Below are 12030 nucleotides of genomic sequence, written 5' to 3' on the forward strand. Positions count from 1 at the left end.
CTAGATAGACAATTTAGCGCCGTTGCTGACCATCTGGGTTCCATGTGGGAGCGGCTGGCTTCATCTCTCGGCTTCAACACTGACTACATCCGGGACCTGACAGCCAGACTGCCCCCCTCCCTCCGCCCTCACCAGCTGATCTGTGATTGGATGGAGAGGAACGATGGTGACGTCACGCTGGACCAGCTGGTACAGGCCCTGAGGGATGCTGGGATACACGAGGTTGCAGGTAATCATATCTTCTTTTTCAGTCGATCCACTGGAATAGTACATTCATTAAGAATGCATTTCAGAAAAGAGCTGCAACTAGATAAACGGCCAAGTCTATTTCTTCTGCCATTAAAATCACTTACCTTGATTCTCCACACCTGACAATTTTTATGTAGACGCAGTGGATTCTGGTCAGCTGTTCCTGACAGAAGCGGAATGTGAGGCTGCAAAAGGGAAACCAGATGAAGGCATGGATACAGGTGGTTAGTAGCCCGACTTATACAACCATTTCTTTTCTCAATCACTGCTTGTAAGCTGATCCACCCCAATATTTATCAATTTACTTTCATCAATAGACCATTACATTTTTTCATTGTAAGAGGTGATCAAGCTGCCAGAGACATAATATAGTGACAATGCCTTTTCCTTGTTAAAATCAATTATGTTCTCATTATCTATGTATGAAACTTTTTTTCTTTTCTATATAGACGAAATAGATTCTGGTCGGCTGTTTGGAAAAGGGGAGCCAGATGGAGACATGGAGACAGACAGTCCTGATGGTAAGTCGTGTGGTGCAGAGGTTAGCAGTTCCACTTGTACCTCGCAGGGCAGGGAGTTTGATAAGATATATTTAGAATGTAGAGTGGTAGAACATGATGATGTTTATTTGACACAAAGCAATATTCAGATGGCACAGCAACATTTTTCCTGTTGATCTTAGGTGAGGACAGATCCAATGACAGGTCACCAGGCAACACTGACAGCGTGACATCAGCATTAGTATCGAATGATAACCATAGCAACTTGGAAGGCGGAGACACATCTTTGACTTCTGGTGAATATGGCATGAATATATATCAGTTCTACTGATCACTCCTGCAGTATTTAAGTAAGAGCACAGCAGTTATAGCGCAAATATGTAAGTAACGAAGGCATCGTACACTCCATTTTGTGTTTCCTAGCTAGTTAAGTGTAACCAGTGCTTTAGATATTTTGTCATTTCATCATATCATCTGAAACATATCATTCGCTCTTCTTTTTTTGCAGTATCTACCTTGACCACAGTCAGCCCTCCCATGTATCCAACCGGTGAAGACGCCTTGGCCTGGAATGACTGTCTCCAGGACTTCTTCAAGACTGATGAAGACACGGCAAGGGTTATCCAGGAGAGCTGGCCAAGTAACTTACTGGTTAAGCACCTCATCAGGGACAGGTTTTTCCACTCTTACTTGTGCGAGTACTGGAAACAGTATCAAACATCTCCTGGTACAGTAGCAGCTTTTGTAGAATTTGTTACAAAGGCATCTGCAAAGAAATTCTGTACTGAGAGAGGCATAAGCAATGAAAAATTCAAATCCTTGTACAAAGGCCATTGCCTTGTGGTGGGAAAGGCTGCATTTAAAAGCCAATCAAATAACCTTTTAGCATATGTATATAAAGATCAGCTGGCATGGGGTTTTGTTCGGCAATCGGGATTCGGCTGGTTGATACCAGTTGATTCCAATGAAGCCAGTGATGCCTTTCAGTTTGTACATGACAGCATACGGCAGTTTCTCATGGCAATGTGGGTAGCACACGCTGTCGGAACCCAGACTGACTGTACAAAACTCCTCAGATTCTGTGCTGAGAATTCAGACCAACTACCCCTGACATGTTACAGCCTTGCTTACCTCCTCGGTATGACAGACTCTCCTCCAACTTACCTGTATCAATTTGTAACATTGCTCATGAAACGAACAGAAGAATCTAATTTCAACCACATATTGTCAATTGTGGCAACAATTGCAGAATCAAAGCAGGTACATGCCCTGTCATCTTTGACTCAGAACCTATTTCCCGATAGAAGCCTAAACTTGTCTGCTCTCCCTGAAATCTCCCGTCATGGTCTCCGCTGCTTGAAAAAACTAATAAGGAATACAACACTTATTTTAGATCTCAGTCACAATAACATTAGCGATAAGGTAGTGCCTAGTCTTGCTGAAGTTCTTGCTTCGTGTCAGAACCTAAAGAAGGTGAACCTTAGCTATAATAAATTGTCTGACAGGGGAGACTTCTTACCTCCCCTCCCCAACTTGGAGGAAATAGATATAAGTCACAATAATATTAGCGATAAGGTAGTGCCTAGTCTTGCTGAAGTTCTTGCTTCGTGTCAGAACCTGAAGAAGGTGGACCTTAGTCATAACAAGTTGTCTGACAGTGGAGACTTCTTACCTCCCCTCCCCAACTTGGAGGAGATAGATGTAAGTCACAATGCCATTAGTGATGAGGCAGTGCCTAACCTTGTTAAAGTTGTTGCGTCTTGCCGAAACATGAGGACTGTAAATCTCAACAATAATCATATCAGTAACAAAGGAGCATTGCTACTGTTACAAAAGGAACAATACAGACAGAAATATGTGCAGGTCAATGTTTGGGAAAACACAGTAAGTGGCCATCTTGTGTCTATACTCATTAACAGAACGGATGCCTCCCAGATAGTAAAACTTGATCTCACATCTCGGCCAAATGATGCTTCACTACCTACATCTGCAGTTCACTTGCTACTCAGGTTCCTCCCTCAGCTGCCCATCCTGCGGGAGTTAGCAATTTGTGTCAGCTGTCAGAGGGAGGGAGAAGTTGAACACATCAACCAGCTGTATGCACTGAAATCCCTTCTGAAGACTCTTAAGCTAACGCTAATGGACTGGTCATTGGAAATAATGACGAGGCTGTTGACACTGATGTTGGGACATTTTCCTCTGTTAGAAGCGATAGATCTCAGTGGCAGTGACATACGTGATGAGGCAGCGCCTGCTCTTGCCCAAGGTCTTACTTCATGTCAGAACCTGAGGAAAGTGAACCTTAGCCATAACAAGTTGTCTGATAGAGGAGACTTCTTACCTCCCCTCTCCAACTTGGAAGAGATAGATCTCAGTTACAATGCCCTACGTAACGAGGCAGTGCCTAGTCTTGCTAAAGGTGTGCCTTCATGTCCTAACCTAAAGAGGGTGGATCTTAGATTTAACAAGTTGTCAGACATGGGAGACTTTTTAACTTCCCTCCCAAATTTGGAGGAGATAGATCTCAGTCACAATGACATTAGTGATGAGGCAGTGCCTGGTCTTGCTAAAGGTCTCGCTTCATGTCAGAACCTGAAGAAGGTCCATCTCACCAATAACAAGATCTCCAATAAAGGAGCACTGATGTTGCTGTTACAAAATCAATGCAAACAGATGCAGCTGAAGACTGCCGGGAACAACATCAGTGACGACCTTGTGTCTCTACTCTCTAACAGCCAGAATGCTAGTCATGTAGCAAAGCTATTTCTCATGCCAGGGGAATACCCTAGGGGAAATGTTCCTCCTCTATCTTTTACTGCTGTGAACCTTTTACTGCAGTTCCTCCCACAGCTGCCCAACCTGCAGGAGTTAGCACTTTGTGTTAGCTGTCAGGGGGAGGAGGAGGCTGAACTCATAGACCAACTGTATGAGGTGCAACCTCCATTAAAGACTCTTAAGCTAAGGTTAAGGGATTGGTCATTTGACAATATGACGAGATTGTTGACGCCGATGTTGAAACAGTTCCCTCTTTTAGAAGAGATAGATATCAGTAACAACGGTTTTAGTGATGAGGCAGCGCCTGGTCTTGCTGAAGGTCTTGGTTCATGTTGGAACCTAAAGAAAGTGGACCTTAGTTATAACAAGTTGTCTAACAGGGGAGACTTCTTACCTCCCCTCCCCAAAATGGAGGAGATAGATTTAAGTCACAGTGACATTTGTGATGAGGCAGTGCCCGCTCTTGCTAAAGGTCTTGGTTCATGTCAGAACCTGAAGAAGGTCCATCTCACCAATAACAAGATCTCCAATAAAGGAGCACTGATGTTATTGTTACAAGATCAATGCAAACAGATGCAGCTGGAGACTGCTGCGAACAACATCAGTGACGACCTTGTGTCTCTATTCTCTGACAGACAGAGCGCTAGCCAGGCAGTAAAACTATTTCTCATGCCTGGGGAATACCCTTGGGGAAATATTCCTCCTCTACCTTTTACTGCCGTCACCCCTCTATTGCAGTTCCTCCCACAGTTGCCCAACCTGCAGGAGTTAGCGCTTTGTGTTAGCTGTCAGAAGGAGGAAGCCGTACTTATAGACCAACTGAACCGGGTTCAACCTCCATTGAAGACACTTAAACTAAAGCTAAGGGACTGGTCTTTGGACATGATAACGAGATTGTTGAAGCTGGTCTTGCAACAGTTCCCTCTGTTGGAAGTAATAGATCTCAGTGGCAATGACATAAGTGATGTGGTAGTGCCTGCTCTTGCCCAAAGTCTTGGTTCCTGTCAGAACCTGAAGAAGGTGGCCCTTAGTCATAATGACTTGTCTGAGAGGGGAGACTTCTTACCTCCCCTGCCCAACTTGGAGGAGATAGATTTCAGTCACAATGACATTAGTGATGAGGCAGTTCCTAGTCTTGCTAAAGGTCTCGCTTCATGTCAGAACCTAAAGAAGGTCAATCTCACCAATAACAAGATCTCCAATAAGGGAGCACTGATGTTGCTGTTACAAGATCAATGCAAACAGATGCAGCTGGAGACTGCTGGAAACAACATCTGTGACGACCTTGTGTCTCTACTCTCTAACAGACAGAATGCTAGCCAGGTAGCAAAACTATTTCTCATGCCGGGGGATTACCCTCGGGGAAATGTTCCTCTTCTACCTTTTACTGCTGTGAACCTTCTATTGCAGTTCCTCCCACAGCTGCCCAACCTGCAGGAGTTAGCACTTTGTGTTAGCTGTCGGGGGGAGGAGGAAGCTGAACTCATAGACCAACTGTATGAAGTGCAACCCCTGTTGAAGACTCTTAAGCTAACGCTTAGAGACTTGTCATTGGACAAGATGACGAGACTGTTGACGCTGATGTTGCAACAGTTCCCTCTGTTAGAAGAGATAGATCTCAGTAACAACGGTTTAAGTGATGAGGCAGTGCCTGGTCTTGCTGAAGGTCTTGGTTCATGTCAGAATCTGAAGAAGGTGAACCTTAGTCATAACAAGTTGTCTAACAGGGGAGACTTCTTACCTCCCCTCCCCAAAATGGAGGAGATAGATTTATGTCACAGTGACATTTGTGATGAGGCAGTGCCCGCTCTTGCTAAAGGTCTTGGTTCATGTCAGAACCTGAAGAAGGTCAATCTCACCAATAACAAGATCTCCAATAAGGGAGCACTGATGTTGCTGTTACAAGATCAATGCAAACAGATGCAGCTGGAGACTGCTGGGAACAACATCAGTGACGACCTTGTGTCTCTACTCTCTAACAGCCAGAATGCTAGTCAGGTAGCAAAGCTATTTCTCATGCCAGGGGAATACCCTAGGGGAAATGTTCCTCCTCTATCTTTTACTGCTGTGAACCTTTTACTGCAGTTCCTCCCACAGCTGCCCAACCTGCAGGAGTTAGCACTTTGTGTTAGCTGTCGGGGGGAGGAGGAAGCTGAACACATAGACCAACTGTATGAGGTGCAACCCCCATTGAAGACTCTTAAGCTAAGTTTAAGGGATTGGTCATTGGACAATATGACGAGACTGTTGACGCCGATGTTGAAACAGTTCCCTCTGTTAGAAGAGATAGATCTCAGTAACAACGGTTTTAGTGATGAGGCAGTGCCTGGTCTTGCTGAAGGTCTTGGTTCGTGTCAGAACCTAAAGAAAGTGGACCTTAGTTATTACAAGTTGTCTGACAGTGGAGACTTCTTACCTCCCCTCCCCAACTTGGAAGAGATAGATCTTAGTCACAATGCCCTTAGTGATGAGTCAGTGCCTGCTCTTGTCCAAGGTTTCGGTACATGTCAGAACCTGAAGAAGGTAGACTTGTTATGTCTAGGTTCATGTCAGAAACTGAAGAGGTTGAACCTTAGCTTCAACAACTTATCTGACAAGGGAGACTTCTTACCTCCCCTCCCCAACTTGGAGGAGATAGATCTCAGTCACAATGCCCTTAGTGATGAGTCAGTGCCTGCTCTTGTCCAAGGTTTCGGTACATGTCAGAACCTGAAGAAGGTAGACTTTAGCCATAACAACTTATATTGTACAAGAAACTTCTTACCTCCCCTCCCAAAGTTGGAGGAGATAGATATAAGCCACAATGCCGTAAGTGGAGAGGCGGTGACTGGTCTTGCTGAAGGTCTCGGTTCATGTCTGGAGCTGAAGAAGGTGAATCTTAGTCATAACAATCTGTCTGATGTTGTAGAACTGATTGAAGCTTTTACAACCCTTCCAATCCTGACACATGTAAATATTGATGACAATTTCATCAGCGACGAGTACCTCCCCACCATAGCTGCATGGCTGAAGGTTAGGACAGATGTGGAGGTCGTCAATCTGTATGGTAACCGTTTCAGTGCTGAAGGGGTCAGGGATTTTGTGAGAACCATGAAGGGAAAGGCTTACGGGCTTACATCTGGTGACCTCTTGTATGACGGCAGCCAGGCTGATGTTGGCGACATTGTGGAATCAGGTGGGGAGGATGTACGGAGGGAGGAACAGCAGTGGGAGAGGTTGAGGAGGCAGACAGATTGGACACCTTTGAAGGTCATACCTGTGACGGTCCGACAAAGGACTATTTGGATTAACCACAGAGGTCCAAGATCAAATAATGCACAGCAAATGTCACCCAAGGCAGGATTCGATGAATGTCCAGCCCTTCCAATATGCTTAAAGCCATCTTGATTACTCCATCTTTGCTTGTATTGAGTAGCCAAGATGACATACTATTTGTAGGTATCCATTTGCAAGGCAACATGTCGTGCGAATCGGTCTTAGTCAAATCCTTTTCATACAAGGGGTGCCTGTATTCTGTGGGCACTTGTTATATATCCTATCTATAGTGATGTCATTTCGGATGGTGACGTAAAGCCGGCGGCCCGTGTATGAAGGAGCTTCGAACGTAAGCCTCAAGCGTCAAACCTCTGCACGTAGAAGAACCCAACACACTTATCGAGAAGAGTAGGGGTGACCCGGTGTGCTTGGCCAAAAACGCGAGCCGTAGCGAAACCGCATTGCGCTACCACTAGCTGCTTGAAAAAGCATTATGCTTCAACTCAATTTAGGATGCCTGCTTTACCTTTTACTTTTATAGTGATGTTCAAACTATTTGAGAAATACACGTCTATGTCAGACTAAAGTAACATCACAGATGCGCTAACATAGGCATCGATATCTGTTACTTTGTAAATATGTTATTTTTGTGATATGTAAACTTTGTAAATGTCTTAAGTTAGTAAATGTGTACACTTTTTGAATATTTATATTTAGTAAATATGCAAACCTTGCTTCCATCAGAGTTGTGCTACAAACTAACTTAATCCTGTACAGCCAATGTAAACTTTGGCCAGTGTCATATGAAGCTGTCATATGTTTACTCGCAGCTTGATTGATTAATCATGTTTCCAACTGCAGTCCGTTGTGTTTTCTGTGTTGTATCTGAGCTGAAATCCAAAATTGCTTACACTTGGTGTGCCCCAACTACCACACCACTTTCAACTAGTCAACTTAGTGTAAGTCAAACGTATATTTTTGTCCGTCCTCTGTACTTAAACCATTCATACAATGTAGAGCTTGTGTAGGTCTATCTCTTTGAGTGATGTAAAATGTACCGAAAGGTATTATATCCCATTTTAATCCATCTCAGGTTTATTTAGCATCCGACTGATGATTAGTCTGTTAAGTAATATCAATATCACGGTCCTGTCTTTCATGCCATTGGTGTTATGTATTGTATTATGTGTTATTTATTGAATCAGTTAGTGATAGAAAAATTGTGCATTATTATTTTGCAATCTGTTGCACTGTATTGCATTTGTTTTGCTATATCTATGTTCTTCTAATTCATCTGAGAATTATTTCATTTGTACATATGTATTGTAAGTTAGTATTAATTTATTAATTTTAAAGGAGGGCTTTGCATAAGTCGTTTTAGGCTTCTTCTCTTCTTTTACACTTTGTGATGCATTTCATTACTTCCCTATTTATGTTTTTGTACAAATAAATAAAGAAAGAAACTTGTAATAGTGTTTCTTAATGTGCTTACAAGTGTGTCAAATGAAATGAATACATATATGATGTAGACTTCAATCGGCTAAATATAAATATCAGTCACTTTACATCTGTACATTGTACATAAAAAAGATATATGTGAAAGCAGTAGACATTGTCAGACTAGTTTGTCTCATCTCTCAGTGTTATTAGGGATGGTCGGCTGCAGGATGGCATGACCTATTGAACGTATGAATGGTCTATTTACACCAAACGGCATTCATACAGCAGCCGCTATGGGCTGAAGTGGAAAAGATTTACAATGCGTGAAAAGTTTATGTTAAAATTTTAAACGAAGGAAGGCTATAATCTGCCTAACCCTCTGATGACTTTGGGATTTTGGTACTCTTTATTTTCTAAATGCATTAAAGTAAAGTTAACTCGTAAGTCGGCCCAGAATTCGAAGTTAACTCGTAAGTTGGCCCAGACCGAGTCAAAATCTGGCCCTTTCCCTGTCCTGCAGCTCGTAAGTGAACGGTTTGGGCGGTTTCGCCATGTTGACACAAGTCCTGTTCTCCCGGACAGAGTCTCTCAGGAGGAACCCGCGCACAGAAACGCCCTCCGGCTCCCACACTCGGAACTTCTCGTCCCTTATTTCTGTGTTGGAGGCGTCGTCAGACTTCAGACACTCGTCTTTAAGACGCTGGTTTCTCTCCTTGAGGAGTTGGACTTCCTCCCTCCAGTTGAACGGGAGTTTGGAAAGTTTCGCCCACAAAGTTCTGTTAAAGTGTTCGAACAACATGGCGTCCGCCTTGTTCCACTGGCGGATTTTTCCTGCCATGTCTTCCGTCACGTGACGGACAGACTTCTTCTTTCTGACGTTGACCTTGAAAAAGGTGACGTCATCTAACGACCAGCACAAAACATGCTTCATCAGCATCAAGGACTCCTCGAAATAGTCTGCTACCATGACAACGGAAAATATCTGATCGATCCGATCAATAGCTGATTGTATCGTCTGCGATGACGTCAGCTGATCGCTGTCGTAACCAAGGTCGTAAAACAGAGGATTCTGGGTATGTTCGGTCCGGCCATATTTCTTCACGAAGTCTGAGGGGCCGTCGAGAAACACCTTGAAGGAGTCTTGTTCAGAAATTTGATACGTCTTGTCGAGTCTTCTGTAGGTGAAAATCGACTCGAACATGTCCACCGGGTTCCTCACAATGGTGACGTACACAGAGTCGTTTGGCATCAGGTCCCGGATGTTGTCGCGGTGAAACCTCGTGTGATGGCAGAGGATGTTGTAGGTCGTGTGGTTACCATGGAGACGTTCCTGGTTGCCATGGAGATGTTCCTGCAGAACAGACGACTTGTGGAAGAAGTTCGGCCAGTTGAGGAAGTTTTCCTTTTTGGGGAGGACAAAGGTGAGGTTATTGTTCAGTCCGTATCTCATCAGGATGTTTTGTACGGTAGAACTGGCAGTTTTGTGGCTTTTGAGGAAAACTATGTTAGATTTTCGGTTGCATCTGTCTTGAAGTGTTCCTCTACTAACATCATTGTCGTTGAATGGGTATGTTTCTTCACGCAGTACGACGTTATCCCGCAAGGTGGCGTTCTTTCCACTCACACCCTCTGCACTGACGCGGCGTCTGGAAAAAAGGATGCTGTCACTGTAAGCCAGATCACGGTTTCAAGTGCGCATGTGTAGCATGATGCATTGAGGTCTGAGGTCAAAATGGAATGCCCATGCCAGAAAGATTAAGACTAGCCACTTTGAGCTTAGATTGGGTGGTCTTTATTGGGAGCTATACATAAAAAATTCAGAAGCAGGTCATAGGACAGAGCGAGAGGGATATAACTCTACATTGTGTCACTGTGACGACATGAGTAAAGAAAGGCGACAAGCTGAAGGAACCAGGTTACTTATCTTACCTTTCCGTTTTGCTGTTCACTTGACCTTGAAACGACAGTGGAACATTCCATGAGTAATGCGCCACCAAGACGACCGACAGGACGAGAGCGCCGATGGACAACAGCGCCCTCTTACGGCTGCACCGTGTTACCATCTTTATCTTCATAGAGATCGTCACCACTCAGCAGCGCCTCCGTGCGGTTTGAGATTGCATTGCATCTGGAGATTTATACCACGTAAAGACATCTCTAGCATGGTATGGAATGGTTCTCTGTGTTGATAAACCAAAAATAAGCCTTTGACGATCAACGTTAACGTTTGTTTATCATTCTGCCAGGTCACATACATCCACCACCCTGAAAATGCATCTAAAGATATCCCCAATCAGTGTAGCCGTGGCGACTACAGAAGGGCGTTTTTGCTTATTACATATACTAGCTCTACGCTAAATCATGGAGTGGTCGGCGACGATCTACGTAAAATTAAAACGGCCGATTACGCTCTACGTAAAAGGGGCATACAGGCCCTCTATTATTGATACACTCCTACAACTGTGCATACACTAGGGCTTGCAAGCACTATAGCAAAAGATTTCTCAAACAAATTGTCTATTGAAGTGGTGAATAGATGTAAACCGGAGGATAAAATGCTAAGGGAGATTAATTCGGCACAACTACCCCCCCCCCCCCCCAAATATACCGTTATCAGTAGTCATCAGTGTGGAAACGTTTGGAGCTTTACACAAAACACAAATCTACTCTACTCTTATTCTACTCTACTCCACTCTACTCTTCTCTACAGAACTAACTTACCAACCAGTATACAAGTACACAATGACATGTAGTTCCTTCTTCCACAGGCTCGCTTTAAAATGAGATAACTGCGACCGTCTATTCCTACGCCAGCGGCGCCGCCTTGGAAGTGTGTCATCACGATCATGGCCCGGGGGTATCAGGCTTCTGCTGTGACCCCGGGTCACTGGAGCAAATAGGGTTTAGTGTGCCAGAAGGGTCTGATTGGGTTGTACAGGATATGATGTGACGTGATTTGATACTGTAGCTGCAAAAAAAGGGTCTGCTTTTAGAACAAAACAAAACGTATGGATAAACTGTCTTGTAGTCGTACATGATTTTGCGGAATTTTGTGGAATTGACGAACGACTTCCGTGGCTTCATCCGAGCGCACGAGAAACCCTTAAACGGCCCCGAAAGAAAGTCACGCCCGGTCACGCACGGATCGTATTAAGGCGTGTCAACTTAAATCAATAATGTATGTGGACAGATACACCTACATCCTGGAGATACAGGCAAGGGCACATAAGATAAATGTGGCAACAATGTAGGTAAAATTCACATACACGAATACACAGTAGAAATTGATATAATGTTACAACGAAGCGATAGAATACTTTATAGAATAGAATATTAGAATAGATGATATTAGATTAGAATATTAGAATAGAATATTAGAATAGAATATTTGAATAGAATATTAGAATAGAATATTAGAATAGAATATCAGAATAGAATATCAGAATAGAATATCAGAATAGAATATTAGAATAGAGTATCAGGATAGAATATTAGAATAGAATATTTGAATAGAATATTAGAATAGAATATTAGAATAGAATATTAGAATAGAATATTAGAATGGACTGGAATAGAATAGAATAGAGGATGGCCCTATCGCCGCCTATCATGCCTATGTATGATCATGTATGTACCATGTAAACACAGGAGGTGTTGCTGACTTACCCCGGCGATCCAGACGACTTTGTCTGGCGGCGACTGTGTAACTAAAGGGGCAAGACTAACATCGCGCCGCATGGAGCCGGGCAAGGGACAACTCTCTCTACTCAATCCAGCTGCCACGGGAACTGACGTCATCTTCAAGTAGATG

General features: G+C 43.6%; 1 protein-coding gene across 1 annotated transcript; it reads left to right on the forward strand.

The window, feature by feature from the left end:
• Window positions 1-8506, forward strand: LOC136421902 (protein NLRC5-like). Its single transcript, XM_066409472.1, has 5 exons — window positions 1-229; window positions 387-473; window positions 699-770; window positions 932-1045; window positions 1258-8506. Exons 1-5 carry the CDS (start codon window positions 43-45, stop codon window positions 6909-6911), a joined length of 6114 nt encoding a protein of 2037 aa, XP_066265569.1. The 5' UTR covers window positions 1-42; the 3' UTR covers window positions 6912-8506.
• The last annotated feature ends 3524 nt before the right edge of the window (window positions 8507-12030 follow it).

The sequence above is a fragment of the Branchiostoma lanceolatum genome, chromosome 16 (genome assembly GCF_035083965.1).
Source record: "Branchiostoma lanceolatum isolate klBraLanc5 chromosome 16, klBraLanc5.hap2, whole genome shotgun sequence".
In the NCBI taxonomy this organism is placed as follows: domain Eukaryota; kingdom Metazoa; phylum Chordata; class Leptocardii; order Amphioxiformes; family Branchiostomatidae; genus Branchiostoma; species Branchiostoma lanceolatum.